The 27985-nt window shown below is 42.8% G+C and overlaps 1 protein-coding gene across 2 annotated transcripts in view; it reads right to left on the bottom strand.

The window, feature by feature from the left end:
* The window catches only part of cacna1bb (calcium channel, voltage-dependent, N type, alpha 1B subunit, b), a 232754-nt gene that overhangs the window by 111860 nt on the left and 92909 nt on the right, over positions 1–27985 (bottom strand). For both annotated transcript variants that reach the window (XM_085359644.1, XM_085359642.1), the window contains exons 7-8: positions 22613–22765; positions 13282–13469 (exon numbers count right to left, since the gene is read on the bottom strand). In XM_085359644.1, the coding sequence (XP_085215770.1) occupies positions 13282–13469; positions 22613–22765 (341 nt within the window). The remainder of the gene's footprint in view (positions 1–13281; positions 13470–22612; positions 22766–27985) is intronic.

Here is a 27985-nt window from a genome sequence, read left to right as displayed (position 1 = left end):
AAGCACAGCTCAGCAGCAGCTGGCAACATTCTGATCATTAGCATAAGCTGAAATCTCTCTTCATTTGCCTTCCCCTTTCCCCTGCTTCATGCTTATAACATCAAGAAGGAGTGCTGAGTGAGTTTGGTGACATTCTGCCCCCTACCAAGTTGCCCTCTTGTTTTAATGACTTCACTGCAGATTTCAGCGCATATCAGGTCTTGGATTGGTCTTTCAGACTTCTTTACACCATCAAGAAAAAAGTAGCTGCGTCATTAGTTACAATTAGAGAGTTAGAGGGCCTCTTCAAACGAATGATCATTTTCTGACCTGCAACATCTTAGTTGAGAAAAAGGTTATAAAAAGAAAAGTCATGAAGCTCACAATATTCAAACTGGATTTCCTCACTTAATTGTTAATGCTGCTTGCAGTGCTATTGCCATGCACCTTCATTGTAACCACTCCCTCAAGCTACAGGATAACGTGGAAGACAGCAGTGCTTCATTCCACCATATCAGCTGCTGTGAGACTGCAGGATCCTAGGAAACGGCCTTGTCAGGCGGAGGTTGTGGGGCAAGATAGTAATGAAGGGGAGAGACACTTTGCATGTTCTTTTTTTTGCACTATTAGAAAAGAAGGTCTGAATGATCCCCTTCTGGGCAGCGGCAGCGCAGTCATCAATCTGCAAGGTGAAATCTGGGTGAGAGAAAGTATGAAATCTACAGAACAAAGCTGCCTGAATGATTCTTCTTACTTTATGATATCAAAAACTTCACCCTTTCCCTTCTTTGCCAAGAATGAATTGATATGGGTTCAGGATATTAATGCCTCCGCTTCCCTGCATTCACACAAGTACACTTACGATGCTATTCTGCTGAATTTGTTTTTGTATCTCCTGTATTTCCTTGTTAACCCTCCCTTGAACTTCCAGCCTCATTCCAACTCATCTGAGCCTTCTCTTGCTCTTCTATCTGGGCGATCGTGGCTCAAGAGTTGGGAGTTTGCCTTGTAATCGGAAGGTTGCCGGTTCGAGCCCCGCCTTGGACAGTCTCGGTCGTTGTGTCCTTGGGCAAGACATTTCACCCGTTGCCTACTGGTGGTGGTCAGAGGGCCCGGTGGCGCCAGTGTCCGGCAGCCTCGCCTCTGTCAGTGCGCCCCAGGGTGGCTGTGGCTACAATGTAGCTTGCCATCACCAGTGTGTGAATGTGTGGATGACTGGATATGTAAAGCGCTTTGGGGTCCTTAGGGACTAGTAAAGCGCTATATAAATACAGGCCATTTACCATTCTAATATGTGTGGATTAGGTGTAATTCATAACGTAATCTACTCCAGGAGAACTTGGGGAAACAGCTCCCCCAGACTCATATACTGTTTAGTCATAGTTGGAATCTCAGAAAAATTCAAGACAGATCTTTTTGAATTATTGTTATTTACCAAAGAGAATAAATTCATTTTCATTTAGATTTCACTAAAGTGAATTTCACATAACTTTAAGTTCAATATATCCCACAAGGGAAGTTTATTATGGAAAAGCTTCTTTTGAAACGAACTACATCTGGTCCTTCACCATGAATGTTTGTAGTTAGAAATGTCAATGACTTCAACTGACTAAGTAAATATATTAGCTATGAGTGAATAAAGCGTTAAGAATTATCTCCCACCATAATTCCTTTGGTTCAACTGCAGCAACAGTACTTTATGAAATCTTTATACATTTTCTTTAGCTCCCAGTGGCCCGATCCTCTTGACTGTTGCTACCACTCGATCGGCTCATTATATTTTATTTATTTAACCTTTATTTAATCACAGAAAAAGCACTCGAGATTTAAAATTATTTTTGCCAGAGTTTTCTGGTCAAGATAGGAGGAAGAAAAATCAAACGTCCCACTTCACACAGCCTGATGGAGGAAGCCAAAGAAAAATTGTTTAGCACTATCCTATTAATCTTTAATATAAGGTCTGATTTGGGTTTTGGAATTTATTAAAACAAGTCAGTGCAATGGATGTATTTTCACTAGGCCATGTTACCAGAGAATGAATGGTTGCCATCTTCACTCCCCTCCTGGCCTGCGCTGTGCTTAATGATTTAGGCCTAACATCTCAACTGATTGCTAAGCCCCAATCATGCAGGCCTAGAGATCATTCAGTGAACGCATAGTAATCACAGGTTGCTAAGAAAAAAAAAACGTTTATTTCACTACTGGTTGGTGAGGAGTTGCAGGAAGTTGCTTGCTGTTAGGTGAAATTGGTCGTACAGAGGCTATTGCATGGGAAATCTGTTGATTTTGTAGTTTGTATGGAAGACAGTGATGTGTCTGCAACTTGTTAACTATTCCCTAAGCTGTTGTGAAACTGCAAAGAGTGCAATGCAGACTGGGTACAAAGTAAAAGTTGAAATACTTTTGGTTTTAGCTGTGATGCACATTTGACTTTGAAGTGAATCGTCTCAGTTTCCAGTTTGTGCCACAGCCCTCAAAGTTACACAGCTGCTTGGAGAGCACTTGGCAGGTGTTTGAAGGGTCTACCATGCAGTTGTATCTTTGTGACTTTTTTGGCCCTTGACCTCCAGTAACCACTTGCCAGTCCATCAGGGATTACACATTTTTTCCCCATTGAACAGAGGTTGTCAGAGCGTCACGAACTAGTCTCTACGCCAGTGTGACTGAGGCCTAACTGAACCACACCCATACCCACCCCTTCAAACAGGCCAGGCGACGGCAAATATGTTTGGGCACAGTTGGATTACCTTGCATGAGTACACTTTAAATGAATATTACGCTTTAGAACTTTCAGGTCCCTTCCAGATAGTTTTTTGTGTGTTTCCATAAAACTCTCCAGCCTTGTTTTTCTGTCTCTTTGCTTAGATTACTTGTTTTTGCCACAACCTTTACCCTACCATCTGGTTTTGTTTGCCTGACAACCTGCCACACCGTCTTTAAATGCCTTCTGTTTTTCTGTTGGTTTATTTATTTTTGATAAACCACATTTAAATTGCCAGCTTACTTTATTCTGCAATTGATCCCCCATTTTTAGAGTCCTGAGACTTTCTTTGTTTTTTTGCAGTGAGAGGTCAATTTTTTATTCCCTTATATGTGACAGTGTAACATGTTACACTGTCACAAAGACTGCATGGAAAACATAAGCCATCATCAGTTTATTGCATGGACACTTTAATGGGGATAAATAGGACAAAAGTTGTAAACTTCCCTTGCCTTCCATCCCCAAAGGTTCTCAATTGGATTTAGATCAGGGAAACACACAGGATGGTCCGAAAGAGTGATGTTATTCTCCTGGAAGAAGTCCAGCGTTGTCCTTTTGAAAAACCCAGTCGTTACCACACAGACGAGGGCCCTCAGTCATGAGGGATGCTCTCTGAAGCATCTGGACATAGCCAGCGGCTGTTTGAAGCCCCTGCACCTCCTGAAGCTCCATTGTTCCACCGAAGGGAAAAGCTCTCCAGACCTTTATGGTGCCCACACACTATGGTGGGATCAGCTTGTCATGCCAGTAACGTTGGAAACCATCAGAACCATCAAGATTACATATTTTCTCATCTGAGAATAAAACTTTCTTCCACCTTTCAATGTCCCATGTTTGGTGCTCTCTAGCAACGTCCAAACACCCAGTTCTGTGGCGTTCAAGGAGACGAGGCCTTTGAAGATGTTTTTTGTTTTTGAAGTCTCAGATGCCGTCTGATGGTTATGGGGCTGCAGTCTGCACCAGTAACGTAAGGACCACCCAGTGTCATGATGGACAGCCAACTGGATCCTCCGGCTCAGTGCTGGTGAAATTTTTGGGGGTCTTCCACTTCACTTTTTTGTTCCATAAGCCTCAGGATCATTTAAGAAGTCCCAAATGACTTTCTTACTGCGTCCGACCTCAGCAGTGATGGCGCACTGTGAGAGACCCTGCTTATGCAGTTCAACAACCGACCACACATTTTTTTTTTGCCTTTGCTATCAATACGTCAGTGTAACTATCTGACAGAAAATGACAATGCACAGATTTGGCCTTTTAAAGGGATGTGGTCCTAAACTATTGATCAGCTGTAAAACAGCCTCCCATATGGAAAAGAAATGGTAAAAACTTATATGTGATTACTCATGAAAGTGGCCACTTTCTCATTACTTTCATACATTGTTTTAGTAAGTATCCAAAACATACAAGTTTCATTATATAATTTTTCAAGGGATCTTATATCTGTTTTCACTCTTATATGCTTTTCATACAAGTTTCACACAAGACAGATACAAACTTTATAAGATTTATATATATCTTTTCCATATGGGCTGTCTCAGTTTAAGCGTTGAGTTCATTAAACTGCATGCTCAAAAAATGTTTTGTCTCACTCTCATGTCTTTTTATTGCATGTTGAAGCTCTGCTTGGAACCTTGCTAAGATCCAACCATGCAAAATATGATTTGTTGCCATTTTTCAAGAGGTCTTAAACTTTTGATCGGGACTGTACATAGCTACAAAGCTGCATTCACGAAATATAACCACAGAAAAATGGTGACTGTTTGAATTGCAAATGTGAAAAGTTTTGCACTGTGTAACCTACAATAATCACCCAGACACATACAGTATGTCAACTGCCTCTGAAATATTTAACCTAAAGAAATAAAAGTAACCCAGAATTCCTACAAGCAATCTGATAAATGAGCAGCATGTGGATTTATAAGGTTACTGTCACCTTGTGGCTATGCCTTACATCTTAGAATTTGAAAGCTATTGGTATTATACTGTTCACTTTACCAAACTGCTGTAGAAACAGAGCTCATTTCATACCGTTACATGCATACTGAAAATGATGATGACTTTAAAGAAAGTAATATAAGCACTGAGCTACTATAAAATCACAAGGTACAAAAGGGGAATCTATATACTGTATGCGTCCACTGCAACCTCATGAAAACAGAAAATATAGCCACAACAGCACATGCAAATTGAAAACCTGTTTAGGAGGAATTTGGTTTTAGATTTTAAAACCTTAGAAACGTAATACTCAATACTAGAAATAACAAACCACTAAAAAGATCAAAGTATGAGTACCGCAGTATAACAGCTAAATAGCATTATAGACAGTATTCTAATCTCAACTCTTTATATTATGTGACAACAGGACATGCAATATTTTCTTAGTTTAAAAAACTTTTTAGAGGGAAATTTATTTAACTTAACCTCAGTATAACTTTCCAACACATTTTGAATATTAAACCAATACTAATATAGTATTTTTATGGCTAAAGAGAAAAAAGTAAAGTCTTTCAAAGATAGCAAATCAAACTGTCAGGTTTTGTGTCGTGGCGAGGAAGAAAGAAGCCAAACGCAGGACTCGCAGGTAGGTGAAGACTGGGAATTTATTATGATGAGCGGATGAAACAGGACATGAAACGGAGGGCTGACTGAACGGAGATAGCTGGCTGAACTGAAAAGATAGAACTGGCTGGCTGGACTGGAAACACGTATGGCGTAGACAACATCAACATCAATGACACGACAAAGAACTGGAGGAAACTGAGGACTTAAACACACAGACTGATGCGGATGATAATGAGAGACCGGTGAGTACACAGCTGAACATAATCTGGCTAACGACATGAGAGACGAGCTGATACGGGAAAAACAGGAAGTGAGAACAACATTGATGTGGCAAAATAAACTGAACATGAACAAACTGAAATCACTGGGTCAATGACCCAGGAACACAAACACTGTCCACTGAGCCCAATACTGCATATGAGTGGTGAAATAAAACCCCAAAACAGCAATTAGATGAGCCAAAGTACTTTAAAAACTAGCCAGCCTCCCTTAATCATATGCTTACATGATCTCTAATCATTGACATCCCTGATGTGTGCAGGAAATGGCATGTCTGGCAAGGTTCTCAAAATATTCAAAATTAAATCATGGAATAAAATATTTGTAAAAATTAGACATCCAAATGTGAAACTACATAACTGATTGTGGAAAAACACAACACTACGAGAGGTGTTCTGTCTCCTGAATGCAAAGGCGGATTTTGTGCAGGCACACAGCTACTGGAGGTTAATGGAGCACTATGGACAGAATAGCTGTTTGGTCTTGGTGTGCAGACTGCAGACTTTAGATACACAGGTATGAAGAGAGAAGAAGAATGGTTTGGCCAACCAATTACTGGATGTAAGTGCACAGATCTCAACTGAGCACCTGATGGTAAACAGTGTTATGTCATAACTTTTTGTGTGGGGTCCATTTTCTTTTCCAAGATGATTTGTGGGACAATTATGAGTTCACATGTGTCTGAAAATGTGTTTTTATGAGAGCAAGTGAAGACTGGAGTTGAAATACCTTAGATCAACCATCCAAAGCAATGAATAGTGCACAAGTCAGTTAAAGGAGCGAGGGCAGGCAGGGATGGAGAAGAATGGGGTGATTTGTGACAGAAGTAGCAAGAGTGAAAAGGAAAGTTTACAAGACAGCAGTGAAACCTGCTGTGATGTATGGTTTGAAGATGGTGACACTGACAAAAAGACAGGGGGCAGAGCTGGAGGTGGCAGAGATTAAGATGTTAAGGTTTTAAGGAGAAGGGATAGTGTGTACAGGGAGTGCAGAATTATTAGGCAAGTTGTATTTTTGAGGAATAATTTTATTATTGAACAACAACCATGTTCTCAATGAACCCAAAAAACTCATTAATATCAAAGCTGAATGTTTTTGGAAGTAGTTTTTAGTTTTAGCTATTTTAGGGGGATATCTGTGTGTGCAGGTGACTATTACTGTGCATAATTATTAGGCAACTTAACAAAAAACAAATATATACCCATTTCAAACATTTATTTTTACCAGTGACATCAATATAACATCTCCACATTCACAAATATACATTTCTGACATTCAAAAACAAAACAAAAACAAATCAGCGACCAATATAGCCACCTTTCTTTGCAAGGACACTCAAAAGCCTGCCATCCATGGATTCTGTCAGTGTTTTGATCTGTTCACCATCAACATTGCGTGCAGCAGCAACCACAGCCTCCCAGACACTGTTCAGAGAGGTGTACTGTTTTCCCTCCTTGGAAATCTCACATTTGATGATGGACCACAGGTTCTCAATGGGGTTCAGATCAGGTGAACAAGGAGGCCATGTCATTAGTTTTTCTTCTTTTATACCCTTTCTTGCCAGCCACGCTGTGGAGTACTTGGACGCGTGTGATGGAGCATTGTCCTGCATGAAAATCATGCTTTTCTTGAAGGATGCAGACTTCTTCCTGTACCACTGCTTGAAGAAGGTGTCTTCCAGAAACTGGCAGTAGGACTGGGAGTTGAGCTTGACTCCATCCTCAACCCGAAAAGGCCCCACAAGCTCATCTTTGATGATACCAGCCCAAACCAGTACTCCACCTCCACCTTGCTGGCGTCTGAGTCGGACTGGAGCTCTCTGCCCTTTACCAATCCAGCCACGGGCCCATCCATCTGGCCCATCAAGACTCACTCTCATTTCATCAGTCCATAAAACCTTAGAAAAACCAGTCTTGAGATATTTCTTGGCCCAGTCTTGACGTTTCAGCTTGTGTGTCTTGTTCAGTGGTGGTCGTCTTTCAGCCTTTCTTACCTTGGCCATGTCTCTGAGTATTGCACACCTTGTGCTTTTGGGCACTCCAGTGATGTTGCAGCTCTGAAATATGGCCAAACTGGTGGCAAGTGGCATCTTGGCAGCTGCACGCTTGACTTTTCTTAGTTCATGGGCAGTTATTTGGCGCCTTGGTTTTTCCACACGCTTCTTGCGACCCTGTTGACTATTTTGAATGAAACGCTTGATTGTTCGATGATCACGCTTCAGAAGCTTTGCAATTTTGAGACTGCTGCATCCCTCTGCAAGATATCTCACTACTTTTGACTTTTCTGAGCCTGTCAAGTCCTTCTTTTGACCCATTTTGCCAAAGGAAAGGAAGTTGCCTAATAATTATGCACACCTGATATAGGGTGTTGATGTCATTAGACCACACCCCTTCTCATTACAGAGATGCACATCACCTAATATGCTTAATTGGTAGTAGGCTTTCGAGCCTATACAGCTTGGAGTAAGACAACATGCATGAAGAGGATGATGTGGACAAAATACTCATTTGCCTAATAATTCTGCACTCCCTGTACATCACACAGAGGATGTTGAGAGAAAGACCACAGAGACCATTCACAGATGCAGTGAAGGAGGACATGCAGAGGGTTGGTGTGACAGAGGAGGATGCTAGGAATAAGGTGAGAGAGAGCCAGATGATTGGCTACCCCAAAAGAAAAATAAGTAGAAAAGACTGATGAAGTGTGGAAAAAATAAGGGGCGGCAGTTTTTTTGTAAATTCTAACTTCTAAGAGCTTGCATTTCTTGTCATAACAATTTCCATCGCACACAGAAGTGTGTGAAGACATTTGTAGTATGCACCAAATTTTATCAGGTTTATTTTTTTATTTATTCGAGGTATCTGAGGTTGGCCAGATGAGTATAAGTGTTGTTAGTTTTTACCTTTACAGTTGACTTTGCTTTGAAATTACAGAGTTGATAGCCTCTAACACAATTTCTTCAGCACATTGCCTTTTCTCCACATCTCAATAAGTGACTCAGTTTCACACTAAGTGATATAGGAGTGTCTACAGTTACTCATCAATAAATATGGGAGCAGAAATCAGGCTCATGCACATACAAACATTTCCACAATGGCAGAGAAAAAAAAAAGGACCAGGCATAAAGACGATGAAATGAAGGTATATGCACATTCTGCATTTGTGCATGGACACAATTTTCTTGTTGGAGACGTGGGCAAGAAATACAGCGATAAAAGCCAAAACAAACTGGTCAGAGTAAAAATAACTGGTGTATCAAAAAGGGATGACTTTGAGCAGAACGAAATGTAAAAGGCTGAAAATGCAAAGAAAACGTTCTGACTGAGAGGAAAGGCATTCTTGGATCACAGCGGTGCATGGCTGCAATGCTTAGGATAATGAGCCAGAAAAGCAACAGGAGATGTTTGAAGTGAATTGAGGAAGAGCGAGAAGAAGAAAAGAAGGAAAGATGGCTCTGTAAGTGGCTCCCACTGTAGTACCAGTTAGCTGCTTTCTTGTGGGAGAAGAGAATGCAGGGGAAAAGAGAAAGAAATAAGGCAGGGAAAAGCAAAGGAGACGTGTTTGGGGGAATTGAAAGAAGGATGTAAACACAGGGAGAGCAAGGGATGATTAACAGAGGAAAACAGGAAAAAGAAACAGAATTAACAGAATTTAGCTGTATTTATTTATTGAGCAAATAAATGGATGAATTCATCATTAATCACCCATAATTAGGGCAAATGCACTTATGTTTTTCAGATGCATATTGTATGAGCCATTCACCAGGCTGGAGTCGCACTTTGTCACCCGTTCAAGCGTTTGCAAGGTGCAGCTGTCTAATCATTGCATATGCATTTAAAGGAGGATCACACCAACAGCACCAAGGCGATTATGTATTCCCTCTGATTTAGTGAGGTCACAGTATTTGTGGCAGTTTTGCAGACAGATTCTCCGCCTTTGAAATGAAGGCAATGAAAACATCACAGTGGGGGTTTAAAGGAGTAACAAGGAAGAATGCAGCGGGAAATGAAAAATGCTTTTAAGACAGGCTTGCATGTAACTGGGAAATATTCATGGAAACAAAAATTAGACAATATCTAACATGAGCAGTCTGACATGAGTCTCTGTGCATCCAGATTAGTTTGTGATACTTTTGGAGAACACGATCTCCTAATTTTTCCAGTTTCAGTTTGGTTTGCATGAAAATGATACATAATGTCCTGCTTTTTTGTATCTTTAATGATATAGAATCCTTCTGCAGTTCAGCTAATTACTTTTAATTTGTGGCACGCCTAATGTCTGGTGATTTCCATCCATCCATCTTCATCCGCTTTATCCGGGGCCAGGTAACGGGGCCAGCAGCCTAAGCAGAGAAGCCCAGACCTCCCTCTCCCCAGCCACCTCCTCCAGCTTATCCGGGGGAACACCAAGGCGTTCCCAGGCCAGCCAAGATATATAATCTCTCCAGCGTGTCCTGGGTCTGCCCTGGGGCCTCCTCCCGGTGGGACATGCCTGGAACACCGCGCCCAGGAGGCGCCCAGGAGGCATCCTTGTCAGATGCCCAAACCACCTCAGCTGGTTCCTTTCGATGTGGAGCAGCAGCGGCTCTACTCTGAGCCCCTCCTGGATGGCTGAACTTCTCACCCTATCTCTAAGGGAGAGGCCAGCCACCCTTCGGAGGAAGCTCATTTCCGCCGCTTGTATCCGCGATCTCGTTCTTACGGTCACTACCCACAGCTCGTGGCCATAAGTGAGGGAGGGACGTAGATCGACCGGTAAATTGAGAGCTTCGCTTTTACACTCAGCTCTCTCTTCACCGTGACGGACCGTCTGTTGATCTCCGGCTCCCTTCTCCCATCACTCGCGAACAAGACCCCGAGATACTTGAACTCCTCCACTTGGGGCAGGAACTCATCCCTGACCCGGAGTGGGCACTCCACCCTTTTCCGGCTGAGAACCATGGCCTCAGATTTGGAGGTCATTTTGTCTGGTAATTTTTTTTAATGCAAATCTGTACATTACCGTGTGTAATTCTGCTCAAAAACCTTTAAATAACCTAACCAAACCAAACCATAATGTCCCTGCTAATTACTAAGATGCAAAGAAATTTGAACTGTGAATTAAACCACAATACAGGGCAGCTGAATGTCTCTTTAGTTAAAGACATGCAGCTGCAACTTTAATCATCTAAATCCCCAACATTTGGTAAGTACTACTACTGCAATAAATGATACTTTGGTTTACAGTTTTTAATTGGGTTAAAATAATAAAAAACAAGAAGCTCTGGATAAAAATGGACATTGCCACATCGGCCCAGACATGTTGCTATTTCCTAATTCTGCTTGGCTGAACAGCCCGCATCCTTTAGGGAATCTTTTCTCTTGAATTCTAGCATCGTGTGTTTTCACAAGGCACTATCACGCTTTTGTCTGCACTGAAAAAAAAAAGAGGTGCTGGAGTTTAGATAACAAAACTGTCTGGGTCTATGATAGAAACGAAAAGTACTAGAAACTTAAAAGGCTGGAGGGGTTTAACCCAGTGACCCAGTTGTCTAAGACACAAGAAATCTCTGTTTTGAGTCCAAGCACAGAATGTTACGTGACATTTAGGCTCCCTCTTTTCTTATGTTTCCTCTCATCCTTTAATGTGCTCTGGTGGCTCCAGCTGTGGAAAATGTGTCTTTGCATCACAACAAACAAACAGAAAATAAATCTAAGATTTATGTTTGACAGAATTAAGAAGGCTCTGGGAGAAAGAGGCATCTTCATGCCCTAAAATAAAACCACAGAGTAAATTTACAGCCGCTTTCTTTTGGAAAAAACAGCCAGTGTTGTTGTTTCTTCTGTGATGTTTGTGAATGTGCATAATGAATCTTGGGTGAGTCTTTCATTTTCAATATGCCAACCAAATTGCTTATCTTTCCCTTTCCTTCCAGCCACAATTGATCACATCTTTATGCTTTAACTGGTATTCCAATAAAAATATCACATTTTTCTACTTGCTTTGCAGACCACAGCCTGTAATTTAAAAAGCTTCCTCTCTGATTTTTATGTCTTTCATTTGTCGTATACTGCAATGTTAGTGCCACTACTCTATTTCACATCACGTACTCCTAGACATCCTGAGGGAGCTCAAACTAGACTCACTCCTTCCCACTGAAAAGCCAGCTGAGGTGGTTTGGGTATATGATCGGGATGTCTCCCTTTGTGGGCATGCCCAAAGGGAGGAGGCCCCGCAGTATAGACCCAGAACTCGCTGGTGAGATTATATATCTTGTCTGACCTGGGAGTGCCTCGTGTTCCCTTAGAAGGACTGAAAACGTCATAAGAAGAAAGAGCATCTCGAATAACATGATTCACAGATTTATATTATCCATGTAATTATCCTTAGTGTTTGTTATTTTTTATTTGTATATCCAGCTCTTGTTTTGCTAAGTGTTTTTTTCTTTTTATTGTGCCTGCTTGTGTTTCCCTCTGTCTGGCTTTTCCCTTCCAGTTTTCTGCTCTCATTACTGCCTGATTTAGTTTACAGACTCCTTACTGTCCTTCCCTCCATGTGTGTTTGCTTTTAGTCTGTCTCAACCTTTGTCAGATTGTTGTTGGATATCTCACGTTTTCTCTCGCTTACTCTTTTCTCATTTTGAGACATTTTTTTCCTGCCATCAGTGTGCAGCGCTTTGCATCTTTTAATTTAAGTGACTTTCTGACTCCACTCAAGTGCACTCTGGTTCTCTGTCTCTCTTTGGGTTGAACAATCTCTTCAACACGACTGATAATTTTTATGTATTTTTCCATTACGTACTTACTTGTTACTGCTGATTGCTTTATCATAACCAATCGGAGATAAACACCAGTGAGTGGACAACATTCTTCTTTAAGCTCTTCTCTCATTTCATTTATGGTCATTTAACTTCTAATTTGTTTGGGGGCTGGTCTTTTTTATGAAGCGTTGAAGCGTAAGACTTTTTTCCTGTTTCCGTTTAAAAGAAACAGACTGACTCGTATTCTGTGGATGTGAATGCACAGGGACACTAACACTGAACAGTGACACTACCATACAAACAGAAACCTAGACTGACACTGACACACTGAAGCGGACCCCTGTTTACTTGTTCAACATTTGAGCAATTGTTTTACAGTATGCATACAAAAAGGCATGGTCAAAGATGAAGTAGTCCAAAGTCTGCAAGTTTTATGAATGAATCAATGTGAAATACCTTCGTGGTTCCAGGTGTCAATGTGTGCTCCATGTGAGTGTGGAGGAAACAGGTCACACAGACCCAAAGCACAATTTTTTTTTCAGAAAATTTAAAGTTCTGCCAGGTAAACAAGCTAAAAACAGCATGATTCTGCTCGTCTAACCTTAACCTCCAGTGGTAGGCCAACACTGTAAAGGTTGCACTGAGGGAAGTGCTAGAGGAAAGGTCATGAGATTCATGCACTTTCATGGTTTATCTCAATGCAAAAATAGAACAAGAAATGAAGTCAAGCCACAAGTATCTACAGTATAAAACTATTGTGATCAGTGCATAGAATTAGAACAAGGGTTCATGCTCTTCAGATCAGCAAAATACATGTCCTGATATCATTATCAAAAAAGAGAGATAAAAATATGGAGATAATAAAACTGGAAAAGTTGATGAAGAATGAGGAAAAATAACATCTCTGTGGATAATATAACAAATAAGTGGATGTTCAAAGTTTTAGTGTGGATAGACTCACGCTGTAAAGGATGTCCACCCAGCCCTCCATGGTAATGCACTGGAAGACTGTAAGCACTGCGAAAAGGATGTTGTCGAAGTTGGTAATACCAAAGTTGGGTCCGGTCCAGTACACTTTACACTCGCTCCCACTGGGACAGGTCCTCGCTGGGGGCTCATTACCACAAGGCCAGTCAGCTGTTCTCTCATCTGACCAAAAGAGAGATACAGAGAGAAAGGAAAATGATTCTGCCAGCCTGTTTAAATCTACTAGACATATACAGCATAGGCTTGTTCCTGCACTTGTGTGCGTAACCAACCAGTGTTATCCCAATGTTTCCAAAATGTTTCACATTCTTCCAAAAAGTCCAACCATCTACTCCTAATCAGTCATCGTTCATGGCTACAACACTTACAAAGAAAAATACACCACAGGTCCATTAGTCACATCTGTGTCATAGTCTGCGTGAGCAGCTGGGTGTGGCCTGTGTGGATCCCTGCCTCCTGTACCCACCTTGCTGCGGGCCTACCATCCACTCACCCCAGCAGCACACCTGGAGTTCATTCTGGGCAATCAAGGGAGGGTATTTAGGCCAGTTCACCAACCCACCTAAGTTGGTAACAGCCTCTAGCTCAAGAGCCAAGTTCCTTGTTTGCTTACCTTGTCGGCGGGTCTCCTGCTCTGCCAGCCTGCTATGGCACAACACCACCACTAAGGTTCACCTTTTGGATTCTGGACACAAACCCTCTCAGTATTCTCAGTCACACTCCAGTATCACCAACCGCACTACCTGCCTGCCTTCACCACCCCACGCAGGGGCCTAGGAAACTCAGGTCAGACCTCCTAAACACTCCTCTGCCACCCACTCGGACCTCTGCCTCAGCCTCCTCCTACCCAAGTAAGGCAGTCCATTTCAGTATTCACTATAATCTCTGGCCCAACCCATGCACCCACTAACACCATTTCTCTCTCTCTCCCTTTAGTGTGCACCGTGAGCACCACGCCACCAGTCACTGCTTATGTAATGTACCTCGGGCTGCCACACTAGGATTCTCTGCCTTGTAATGAATTGTGTATGAAGTCAAGTTTCTAGGTTTTTGTTTCGCCACCACACTAGTGTCCACCCACTAACCATTATATTGTGTATAACGCCATGCTAAGGTCCCTGGTTTGTCTCTCCTTGTTTTCCCTGTGTTGTTGTAAATAAAACTTCTTTAGTTCAACTATTCTGCCTCCGCACTTGAGTGCAGTTCTGGTACAGGCCTCTGGCCCCCTTGACAATCTGCTCCAACCCACATTCACTGGTTTTCTCAGGTGAGGACCACTGACCTAGTAACCTGTAACTCTGAGTCAAGCTGCAGCCTCATGCTTTCAATCACTGCACAAAGCTCGGGTCCACAGGCGAAGGTCAGTCCAACAATCATCTTGGGAATTACAAGCTTGGCTCTCTGGCTTGGCTCACTTTAAAAGAATGACGCTATCATTGCAGCTGAGGCACTTAACTAGCAGCAAATCTTTTAGCTCCTCATCTATACTGATGACACCATAGCTCGACCTACATCTGTAAAATAGATTTCTTGTATCTTCTTTAACTTAACAGAAAAGAAGATGGCACAGATGAACTTGGGACATCCTTTCTTGTAAGTCAGGTCAGGATATTTTCCATTGATGTCCTTTCTAACATGTAGCACGCAACAGGAAAAGGCTTCAGACACATTGGCACTATTAGAAATATAGCATGTTGTTTATATAATAAGGCTGCTTGGATGGAGCAAAGAGGAGGCAGCACATATGATGGGTGCAGCAGTGAATGCACTGAACAATGAGCTGCACCGTCACACAGAGTTTATGGTAGGGAGAAGTCAGGTTAAACACCACCTTTGCTGATTGATGTTGAGAAATGAGTGAAAATAGCTGTAATGAAATATAAGAATGATGTTTTACGGACTTTTATTTCATTTTCTAATCTTTTCTTTGCATCACCACCAGCGCCTGGCCAAAGCCAGAGAAACTTAGATGATGGTGTCAGGAGATTCATCAAGAAAATGTGCATTGCATGATCACTAAAAGAAACACAACTCAATAACAACTGTTTTATTGTGGATATAAACAGAAATAATTGATACGCAGAGCAGTAAAAAACAACAACAAATAAAGTACTTCAATGCACTTGAACTGTTTATGTTTTGTATGGAAAGAATTCAGATATCATCAAATCAAGCAAACTGCAATTTGTGTGCTTTCACTTGAAGCTCTGAATCTACACCATCTCTGTAATTGCATCAGCTGCCAGAACACTGTAAACCATCCTGCTGGATAAGCATGATTTAGTCGTATTCTGCATTCAGTTTCCCTTGGATGTCAGAGCTGGGAGTAACGTCACTCCTGAGTTCAGTGCTTTCCAGTGGTAAGCTGGAAAAGCTCGGATAAACAAAATTTGTTTTGCTCCTTTGTGAAGTAGAAACTTTCATGCATCGCTAGCATTACAGCATAATGCCTACTTTTGTTGCGCTTGAAAACACCACCACAGCATGTTCATGGGAAGAATCTCATCAGTATTCTATGTGTGGCTTGTTTAACGACTCAGCAGCACAGATTATATATTTTAGAGTTTTACTACATGCACTGCTGCCATCTCGGATTGTAAATTTGGACTTGGTGAGCTCTATATATTTTATATATCTGAAATGAATGTTGTAAAATAATTTTTTCCAACCTGCCGTGGAAGCTGTCTAACAAAGGAATGGAATCTTTTCTGGGATTCTCAAAGTGACAAACAATAATATTGGTGTACATGACAGGCTGCAGAAAGTTTGGTTAAAGGATGTGCTGGCACACATGTCAGCAGATGGAAACTAGAATAAAGAATAAATACTCTGAGTATAACATATGCCTTGTGCCTCCAGAGTTTCATGAGGCGTAGTGGCTGATCACAAGTCGAGCCAAGTTTTAACGATGATTTGCAGAGCCAGATTGCAAAGCCAACATCCCCCTGGTGTCACTCCAGTGAAATGTGTCCTTTCCTTCCCACTGACAGGTGCCGTGTCAGCTGGACTCAGTGTTTACAGGTGATATGGGACCCCTCTGAGGTCTTCATTTTCTTTGGCTGGCTACACTTCTTCAGTTTTATAAGAAATGATAACCTTAAATAGCATGTTATTATTTAAAACAAGTCCGATGGCATATATACACTCAACAAAAATATAAACGCAACACTTTTGTTTTTGCTCCCATTCCCCATGGGATGGACGTAGAGACCTAAAATTCATTCCAGATACACAATATAACCATCCCTCCCAAACAGTGGTCACAAATCAGTCCAAATGTGTGGTAGTGGGCACATCTGCTATATTGAGATAATCCATCCCACCTCACAGGTGTGCCACATCAGGATGCTGATCTGACATCATGAGTAGTGCACAGGTGTACCTCAGACTGCCCACAACAAAAGGCCACCCTGGAATGTGCAGTTTTTTTGCGCTATTGGGGGTCTGGGGACCCAGAACCGGTCAGTATCTGGTGTGACCACCATTTGCCTCATGCAGTGCAACACATCGTCGCATGGAGTCTATCAGATTGTCAATTGTGGCCTGTGGAATGTTGGTCCACTCCACTTCAATGGCTGTGCGAGGTTGTTGGATATTCGTGGGAACTGGTACACGCTGTCGTATACGCCGGTCAAGCACATCCCGAACATGCTCAATGGGTGACATGTCCGGTGAGTATGCTGGCCATGCAAGAACTGGGACATTCTCAGCTGCCATCTGCCCTGAACAATGTGAACCATGATTCATCCGTGAAGCGCACACCTCTCCAACGTGCCAGACGCCATCGAATGTGAGCATTTGCCCACACAAGTCTGTTACGGCGACGAGCTGGAGTCAGGTCAAGACCCCGATGAGGACGACGGGCATGCAGTTGAGCGTCCCTGAGACGGTTTCTGACAGTTTGGGCAGAAATTGTTTGGTTGTGCAAACCAATTGTTCCAGCAGCTGTCTGGGTGGCTGGTCTCAGACGATCTTGGAGGTGAACCTGCTGGATGTGGAGGTCCTGGGCTGGTGTGGTTACACGAGGTCTGCGGTTGTGAGGCCGGTTGGATGTGCTGCCATATTCTCTGAAACGCCTGTGGAGACGGCTTATGGTTGAGAAATGAACATTCAATGCACGGGCGACAGATCTGGTTGACATTCCTGCTGTCAGCATGCCAATTGCACGCTCCCTCATTGCTTGTGGCATCTGTGGCATTTTGCTGTGAGACAAAACTGCACATTCCAGGGTGGCCTTTTGTTGTGGGCAGTCTGAGGTACACCTGTGCACTACTCATGATGTCAGATCAGCATCCTGATGTGGCACACCTGTGAGGTGGGATGGATTATCTCAATATAGCAGATGTGCCCACTACCAGACATTTGGACTGATTTGTGACCACTGTTTGGGAGGGATGGTTATATTGTGTATCTGGAATGAATTTTAGGTCTCTACGTCCATCCCATGGGGAATGGGAGCAGTAACAAAGGTGTTGCGTTTATATTTTTGTTGAGTGTATATACACACAGTGGGGCAAAAAAGTATTTAGTCAGCCACCGATTGTGCAAGTTCCCCCACCTAAAATGATGACAGAGGTCAGTAATTTGCACCAGAGGTACACTTCAACTGTGAGAGACAGAATGTGAAAAAAAAAATCCATGAATCCACATGGTAGGATTTGTAAAGAATTTATTCGTAAATCAGGGTGGAAAATAAGTATTTCGTCAATAACAAAAATACAACTCAATACTTTGTAACATAACCTTTGTTGGCAATAACAGAGGTCAAACGTTTACTATAGGTCTTTACCAGGTTTGCACACACAGTAGCTGGTATTTTGGCCCATTCCTCCATGCAGATCTTCTCGAGAGCAGTGATGTTTTGGGGCTGTCGCCGAGCAACACGGACTTTCAACTCCCGCCACAGATTTTCTATGGGGTTGAGGTCTGGATACTGGCTAGGCCACTCCAGGACTTTCAAATGCTTCTTACGGAGCCACTCCTTTGTTGCCCGGGCGGTGTGTTTTGGATCATTGTCATGTTGGAAGACCCAGCCTCGTTTCATCTTCAAAGTTCTCACTGATGGAAGGAGGTTTTGGCTCAAAATCTCACGATACATGGCCCCATTCATTCTGTCCTTAACACGGATCAGTCGTCCTGTCCCCTTGGCAGAAAAACAGCCCCATAGCATGATGTTTCCACCCCCATGCTTCACAGTAGGTATGGTGTTCTTGGGATGCAACTCAGTATTCTTCTTCCTCCAAACACGACGAGTTGAGTTTATACCAAAAAGTTCTACTTTGGTTTCATCTGACCACATGACATTCTCCCAATCCTCTGCTGTATCATCCATGTGCTCTCTGGCAAACTTCAGACGGGCCTGGACATGCACTGGCTTCAGCAGCGGAACACGTCTGGCACTGCGGGATTTGATTCCCTGCCGTTGTAGTGTGTTACTGATGGTGACCTTTGTTACTTTGGTCCCAGCTCTCTGCAGGTCATTCACCAGGTCCCCCCGTGTGGTTCTGGGATCTTTGCTCACCGTTCTCATGATCATTTTGACCCCACGGGATGAGATCTTGCGTGGAGCCCCAGATCGAGGGAGATTATCAGTGGTCTTGTATGTCTTCCATTTTCTGATGATTGCTCCCACAGTTGATTTTTTCACACCAAGCTGCTTGCCTATTGTAGATTCACTCTTCCCAGTCTGGTGCAGGTCTACAATACTTTTCCTGGTGTCCTTCGAAAGCTCTTTGGTCTTGGCCATGGCGGAGTTTGGAGTCTGACTGTTTGAGGCTGTGGACAGGTGTCTTTTATACAGATGATGAGTTCAAACAGGTGCCATTCATACAGGTAACGAGTGGGGGACAGAAAAGCTTCTTACAGAAGACGTTACAGGTCTGTGAGAGCCAGAGATTTTCCTTGTTTGAGGTGACCAAATACTTATTTTCCACCCTGATTTACGAATAAATTCTTTACAAATCCTACCATGTGGATTCATGGATTTTGTTTTCACATTCTGTCTCTCACAGTTGAAGTGTACCTCTGGTGCAAATTACTGACCTCTGTCATCATTTTAAGTGGGGGAACTTGCACAATCGGTGGCTGACTAAATACTTTTTTGCCCCACTGTAGTCAGACGCACACATATTTTACAAATAACCAAAACAATAACCTTCACAATAGCCTTCACACTCTATCCGATACTAGCAATGTGCAAATAACCCTTCTCATAATACTTTATCACTGCATTACACAATGGGTAATTTCAGCCAGTCAACCTGACTGTTTTCTATAATTACTAGAGCACTGTAGTATAATAACAACCTCATAATAGTAGCCTGGCTTAAATTTATCAGAAATTGTTTTGCTGCTCTGCTAACTCATACACAGGAGAGCCTGTTACATTTTTTTCTCCTTCCCTTTTAGTTTCATTTTAAGGGCCATAAAATAAGGTTATGGTGTCTCATACGAGAGCGTTCTCACTCCCGAGGCGTAACATGTCGACGTTTTGTCACATCCCGCGGCGTTCCTGAGGAACGCGAAAGGAGACCTTCGGCGTTCTTATGGTACGCGGTGGGTTATGGCTGGAATCCAGTGCAATGACGCTCCCGCGGTAATAGACGTTCCAGCCCTGTATTCCAGCCCTAAACCTAACCTTATCCCTAGCCCTAACCATAACCTTATTCCAGACCGTAACCAGGACTTTAATTATGTTAAATAGCGTGTTTCTAAGCGATTTGAAGAAAAAGAGCGAACATGTGTAGGTTCAGTCCAGACGGTTCTCATATTTCCTCTTTTTCCGAGGTCGTCATTTAGGAACGTGGTGGGTAGCCGAAAACGTAATATGGTGACGATTTGTCACCTAGCGTAAAATGTTACGCTTTGGGAGTGAGAACGGGTTGCTCATACTTAAGCGTTTCACAATGTAAACGACCATTTTACACACTGTGTTTCAAATTTCTTTGGACATAATATTCAACATGCACCTCTTGTCCGCCTTTCCAGGGGGACAATATATATATATATATATATATATATATATATATATATATATATATTGGGAAGATGGCCCCAACTGACCGAGTGCTCAGTGAATACCTCAGGCAGCAGAAACCCAAGAAAGAGGAGGGAGACGAGGAACCATCATGGAAGGACAGGCCCCTGCACGGTATGTACCACCGGCAGATAGAGGAGATGGCTGATATCCAGAAATCCTACCAGTGGCTGGACAAAGCTGGACTGAAAGACAGCACAGAGGCACTAATCATGGCAGCACAAGAACAAGCTCTGAGTACAAGATCCATAGAGGCTGGGGTCTATCACACCAGGCAAGACCCCAGGTGCAGGCTGTGTAAAGATGCCCCAGAGACAATCCAGCACATAACAGCAGGGTGCAAGATGCTAGCAGGCAAGGCATACATGGAACGCCATAACCAAGTGGCCGGCATAGTGTACAGGAACATCTGTGCCGAGTATAACCTGGAAGTCCCGAGGTCAAAATGGGAGATGCCCCCAAGGGTGGTGGAGAATGACCGAGCTAAGATCCTGTGGGACTTCCAGATACAGACGGACAAAATGGTGGTGGCTAACCAACCGGACATAGTGGTGGTAGACAAACAGAAGAAGACGGCCGTAGTGATCGATGTAGCGGTTCCGAATGACAGCAATATCAGGAAGAAGGAACACGAGAAGCTGGAGAGATACCAAGGGCTCAGAGAAGAGCTCGAGAGGATGTGGAGGGTGAAGGTAACGGTGGTCCCCGTGGTAATCGGAGCACTAGGTGCGGTGACTCCCAAGCTAGGCGAGTGGCTCCAGCAGATCCCGGGAATAACATCGGAGATCTCTGTCCAGAAGAGCGCAGTCCTGGGAACAGCTAAGATACTGCGCAGGACCCTCAAGCTCCCAGGCCTCTGGTAGAGGACCCGAGCTTGAAGGATAAACCGCCCGCAGGGGCGTGCTGGGTGTTTTATATATATATATATCTTTTACTATCTTTTATAGTGGAAAAATATTAATAGAGCTTCTGTTTTTGTTCCTGTTCTAAAGGTAGACAGCCTAGGTACTAACAGCATTTTAACATGACTCCTGTTTGGAGTCTGCCTCAAGTGGCCATTAGAAGAACTGCAGTTTTTGGTATTTCAGCATCGGTTTCATTTTTCAGCTCCAGAGTTTGCGCTTTGGTCTTAGACAGTTTGGTCTCAGAAGGCACTGCAGCAATATGTATGATGAAAGCCACTCTACTAGAATGAAAATATAAAAACTAGGAATGAATGTAATAGGTTATGCTCTGAATCCTCACACGTGGTAAAACTGAAGTAATTTATTGGTGGAAACTTTAATCTCCATATTTATATAATTGTACGTCTATCTTTAATTTAATTCTACAAATGTTCAGTTAATTTAAGGACAGTTACTTTAAAAAAAAGAGAGAAACTTTTACTACCTATTAACAGGAACTGTGTGATAGTGCACCACCATAAAAGCTATTCATTTTCCTTAGGGAACATCCTCTGAAACAATTAACTGATAAAATTAATTATTTTCCAGCGTTATCATTTCTTTTAAAAGGTAATGAAGCTATTTGAAGTTTGGAGATGAAATATACCTCCACGTTAACTGCTTTACTACACAGGTCTTTCAGAAAAACAAAAAACAAAACAAAAACAAAGCACTGACCTCATGCCCATTGTGATTGATCACACATTTGTTTTTTCAAGATCTGAGTTTCATACAAAAATCAATGGCATTCAAAGGCCTCCTGAAAGGTAAAATGCTCTTATTCTGACATGCTGCAGCTTCTATTGGTAAATTCCATTATTATTATTAAATCTGTTGAGATAAAACCTTTAAAAATGTAATGCAAAAGCTTTTCTCACTAGAATAAACTTCTGATGCAGGAGAAAGGTGAAAGCAGTAACAACCTCATTAACCCCATCTGAGTTTCCATTCGATCGAGAGGCCCAATGCTAAAATATCTCTATTGGGTTACTACAAAAGCTATCAATCATAACTTGAAGACAGTGAAAATGCCATCTATCAATATCAGGATTTGAAAAATAGCTGACAAAAACTGTGCTGTGGGTTTGTTTGCTACATTGATGTTTATCATACTGCCTCCAAGCGCTGTGAACGTGCAGCTATTCATGTGGCAGGAGTACATATACAACATAATCATTTATGCATGCCTACTTTAATAATGCATTATATGTTCTCGTATTTAACAAATACATGGACACAGACAAAAGAAAATAAATGCTCCAGCAGCTAAGCTGATCAGGCAGTGTTGTCCTACAAATGCGCCACAGACAAGCTGTCACTCTCACCAGTGCCGTTCTTGAAGCAGGTGGTGTGGAATTTGCCCATGTAAAACTCCACCCCAATGATGGCAAACATAACAATGGCGAAGAACAGCAGCAAGCCAATCTGAAGAAGTGGAACCATGGCTTTCATTATAGACTTCAACACCACCTGGAGGCCTAAGAGACAAGAGGAGAGGAGGAGAATGATTATAGGCAGGGATTTGCCAATTTCTTGGAATTTTAAAACTTAAAAGGCAAAGTGAAAACTTCATGAATATCAAAAAACTAAAGCACATACAGATACGTATGCTTGTGTCTGCTATGAAAACACATACATAATAAATTCAATTTTATTACAAATTAGGGAGGCGCATACACCCTAAAAAATTATTCAGGGGCTTAGTAAATATCATTATAATTCTAAGTTAGATGACCTTGATTAAATCTTTGAAAATCACAAAAGTGTTATCTTGAGTTGAAAATACTGAAAAGAATGCTTAAATTTTCAACACCAGTTTTTGAGTTGAACTGAGCTCTTTTGTTCAAGTTTATTTAAAAGAAAAAATTCTGTATTTGAAACACAGGGTGCATTATTTAAATCTACTCAATATATCTCATAGAAAGTACTCATAATAACTGAGACACTGGTATTCATACTTATCATTGTCTTTAACTTTAATTATTAATGGTTCAAAAATCAATATAATTTTGTCCCCCAATACTAACTTAAAACTTTGAGTAAGACTAATGACCTTTGGCATGTACCGCACGCGAGGAGCATGGCCTCATGGGAGATTTTCTGCACGTTGAACGAGACAGACACACATCCACTGCAGACTTGGTAACGTTTTCAGGTAAGTGACCAATTCTTACATTAGCTGTCTTTATCCACACCGTTCTTTTATAACATGTTCTGAAGAAAGCGTTTGTCATGGTGGCTCACTTTTCGCAGCGTGTTTGTGCACGTTAATTTAAGTTTTCAACCCGTCTTCCAGTCAAGGCGGCGGGAAACCGCACCCTTTTATCCTTTTACGTTCTGAGTCGCTATCTGCGTTCCGGGTAATTTGACCGGAATGTCCCGGTACCAGCGACCTGACCGTTTAATTGGGGGCATTTTAGGAACCACGTGAAAGCAGGTGTGCTCAGACATTTCTAGAAAATGGCCCTGTTGAGTCGCGGTGCGGGAGCTGCGGTAGTCACGCGGCCTGACTCACTCTGTCAGGTTGTTCAGGAGGAGATGAACAGACGTCATCAATGGCTTTGGTAACTAAGAAGACCTGCCCGCGGAACAGTTCATAGCAGCAACCATGCTGCTTAGCTTTCTTGTTCTATGTGGGGTCTTTCAGAGCATATAAGACGCTGCTTTCAGCTTTGTCCCGAACAGGGCCAGTTTTTGAGAGAACACTGACAGGACCGCCCGGGTCAGCAGATTACCTCATCCAGGGCCGGTCCAAAGTACTATGGGGCCTTAAGTAAATTTAGACTGGGGGCCCTACTTCCTTTCAGATCCCAGAAAATAATGAAAAAAAAAAGCTTTGGTCCTTTTGGTCAAGCCAAAAGTACCATCATTTCCAGTATAGTTAGTATATAGTTAGTATAGTATAGTTCCAGAAACACTCAGTTTATTTAAATCCAGGTTGAAGACTCACCTATTCTCTGCTGCATTTGAATAAAGCACCAAATCCACACTTTTAAGCTTAAATTTCAAAACTTACATTTAACTACTGATTTTATCTACTGTTGTGATTTTATGTTTTGATTTTATATACTGTTTTGTTTGTTAGTTTGTTTGTTTGCTTGCTTTAATCAATTTTAAATCATGCTTTTTATTTGTTTTTGTTTCTCTGTAAAGCACTTTGAATCACCTTGTTGTTGAATTGTGCTATACAAATAAATTTGCCTTGCCTTGCCTAGTTACTCCCAATTTACATAAATAAATGTTTATTTCAATCCAAGCTAAACTTTCTTATAAGAGATTGGTGTTATGGCAGATTACTCAGTGACATGTTTTGTAATGATAAAGTTTTGATTTGTATTTTTTCAGCACCATCTTCACCACCAGGAAAAAAATCTGCATCAACTACAAAGTAAAGCAGGTAATTTTACTCAGAGGACTTGATGTGTTAAATTTTGGAAGGATATGATATTGTTTTATACAAGCTGAGTAGTGGATGGTGATACCACCTAAATATTTATACTGGTTTTGTGGTGGGTTATTTTAGTCATACAAATGCCAAATCTAAATTTTGAGAATTTTTCAGTTCGGTAAATATATTGATGAGTTCATGGCCTGTCATCCAGTGTCACCATGAGTATAGGCGCAGCCCTTTAAGTGGGTATTCCCCTTGTGCGCGCAGCACTGAAGTATTTTAGTCCACGCCCACCTGCTGTGTGGGCCTCACCCTGGTCTAGTATAAGTTACGGTGAGACCAGGAAATCGGCTCTACCGTTTTTCTTCAGCCAGCCAGAAGATGTCCAGCGAGACCATCCGTCTGTGTCCATCCTGCCAGACCGGCTACATCATGTCGTATGACCGACATGCCGTCTGCGTGGGCTGCCTCGGTCCTCACCATGCGGACCTTGCCCTCACACCTTAATCCTATTGCTGCTCCTGTTAGCTCCTCCCACCAGAGGAAAAGCAGCGGAGGTCAGCCTTTTTCAAGGCTGATGCTGAGGAGGCGTTCCCACTAAGAGAGGCACTCGCTGGAAGAAGCCATCGAGTTCTTCGATGGTGGGCCGGAATTGGATGATTCCACCCACCGTGAGGAAAACGGCAGTGGTGGCAGCTCCACTGCCTCCCAGCTGGGCAGCCTGGTGACAGAAGGGTGGATGAGCCGACGCTCATCCACCCCTGGCCTTCACATGTCGGCAAGGACGCCGCTCCCAGTTGTTGGTGCGCTGCTCCTGGATCTGCCTGGCATCATCCAGGAGGCAGCTGGTGAGAAGGAACTTCCCGTCCCTCAGCCTGCTCCACCCCCATCTGATGATCGTGGCTCAAGAGTTGGGAGTTCGCCTTGTAATCGGAAGGTTGCCGGTTCGAGCCCCGGCTTGGACAGTCTCGGTCGTTGTGTCCTTGGGCAAGACACTTCACCCGTTGCCTACTGGTGGTGGTCAGAGGGCCCGGTGGCGCCAGTGTCCGGCAGCCTCGCCTCTGTCAGTGCGCCCCAGGGTGGCTGTGGCTACAATGTAGCTTGCCATCACCAGTGTGTGAATGTGTGTGTGAATGGGTGGATGACTGGATATGTAAAGCGCTTTGGGGTCCTTAGGGACTAGTAAAGCGCTATATAAATACAGGCCATGATCTGGCGGGAAGGTATGGCTCCACTCACTCTCGTTGCCCAGATCCCATCTGGCCTCAGTTCCCAGGGATGATGACCAACCTCTCTGAGGCAGCAGCAGAGCCAGCGAAGATTAGAGCGCCGGTCTCTACCTAGGGCTTCACAGAGGGCTTCACAGACCGGAGTTTTCCGCCTGTTCCCCCTCTGGAGCCGAGCCTCGCTTCAGTTTTCGGCACCAAAATGACCAAGGTCGTTGGACAGCAACCGGCCCATCCCGCCAAACTTGACCAGCTGATAGCAAGGTTCACTGATCGCGCACATCAATGCACTGTTCAGTCAGCTGCATTGACTAACAACACTGATTTGCTAGCGTTTGTCATCTCCAGGAAGGTGGAGGAAGCAGAGCTGCCAGAGGAGCTGAAAGGCTTTCTCTGTAAAGCCGCTGACACGATTCTGAATATGTGCGCCACTTCAGCGGTGTGTTCCTCTCGCATCGCTGCCTGGCAGACGATGGTTCAGAGGGCAACCTGGCTCCGCCTCTTCCCTCTAAGATTATACAATCTCACAGGGAAATAGTGCAAGCAATTCATAACATAAAATTTAGAAGCTTAGTGGAAGATAATACTTTATGTTGAGGGTTTAGTCTGCATACTGAACAACTCCACTTATATGGATTTATGTCTGGATGTGTAAATTAATCTTTTGCATGTTAGAAAATAAGGTCCAGGTTGCAAAAAATGGTAGATTTTTTTTTTTTTTTGATTGAATCAGAATTTTGGCCTTCAGATTTTTTGTCCTCTCCCATCCAGGTCAGTGCAGCGTTTCATAGGATCACGACCCTGAACCTTGAACCAAAGTTCATGTCATCGTTGGACTTGTATTCATCCAAACTCCTGTCCTTGTTTCAAGCCAAGAAAGGTGCTGCTGGACAACGCCACAGGGCACAGTTAAACCTTCTGCTTCAGGTAAGGAAGATTGCATTTTCTAACCACAAAAACGTTCCAACACAGCATTGAAGAGGCCCTTCCACTAAAAACGGCTTTTCTTAGGTTTCTGTTCAATATTTTAGCTCCACAGGTGTTCTTACCTTGATGGTGGGTGTGAAAACAGGTCAACAACAGAAAAAAAATAGTTATGTTTAAGCTAGAAATGGTAAGTCATGTTTTAAATGTGCAAATTTTGCCTCAGTTGAGACTTCCTGTTTTACAGAGTGGAAATTCCATCGAGAAAAAACGAGAAGTCATCATCAGATGTTTCATTGACCATCTGGGAGAGGATCCAAGTGCCTTAATCAAAACCTTTGAGGTTGGTGCAATAAATCTGTTTTAGGAATATTAGTACCGTATTTCCCGGACTACAAAGCGCACCTGAATATTAGCCGCACAAGCTAAAATCAGGGGAAAATCCTGGTTTGTACATACATTAGCCGCACCTGACCAAAAGCCGCAGGTGTTTCAATGTTGACTTATCATATGTAAGAGAATATGCACAAAGGGAATTGTCAGGAAAGAGATGGCTGTTTGGAGACACACCCCTTTTATTAATATCTTGAAAAACAAGTTATGGGTACATATTTGCATAACTTTTTAGGTATATGTACAAGTAGCGGTAATTACAAGTAGGACACATGTACTGTGCTTCATAAATGAGTAACAAATGTAGTACATAACAATAACCTGCAGCACACCAGAAAAATAGATTCAGACTACCTTTTAGGCTCAGGTGCAGCGACACGGCTTTAACAAGAAGAAAAGTCAGTCATTCACCACCATCTTTCTCTTCTTCCTGCGCACTGAAACCACCAAAGTCCTCTTCTCCAGTGTCGGAAACGAACAGGCTCAGGATGGCTTCGTCATCCACTCTCCGCTTCTCTCCTTCGTTGTCACTTTCAAAACCAAAGAAATCCTCATTGTCAGTGTCAGAGTCGAACACCCTCAGAAGGGCCGTGGCGGTGTCCTCCTCTCCATCATGCAACAGTCCAGCCCTTCAAATCCGTTGGTGATCGTGGATGTTTTCACACTTTTCCACGCTGTCAGAATCCACCGGTGGAATTGAGCATAACTTGCTTTTCGCAAGTTTATCACTGCTCGTCATCCACGCCTCCCGCTGAACGCGTAGC

This window comes from Diplotaxodon limnothrissa, linkage group LG7, assembly GCF_057381915.1.
Source record: "Diplotaxodon limnothrissa isolate DT_005_m linkage group LG7, D_limnothrissa_male_GT1.1, whole genome shotgun sequence".
NCBI lineage: Eukaryota > Metazoa > Chordata > Actinopteri > Cichliformes > Cichlidae > Diplotaxodon > Diplotaxodon limnothrissa.
Note: the sequence above shows the minus strand (reverse complement) of the source record. Positions and strands in the feature narration are given on the sequence as shown.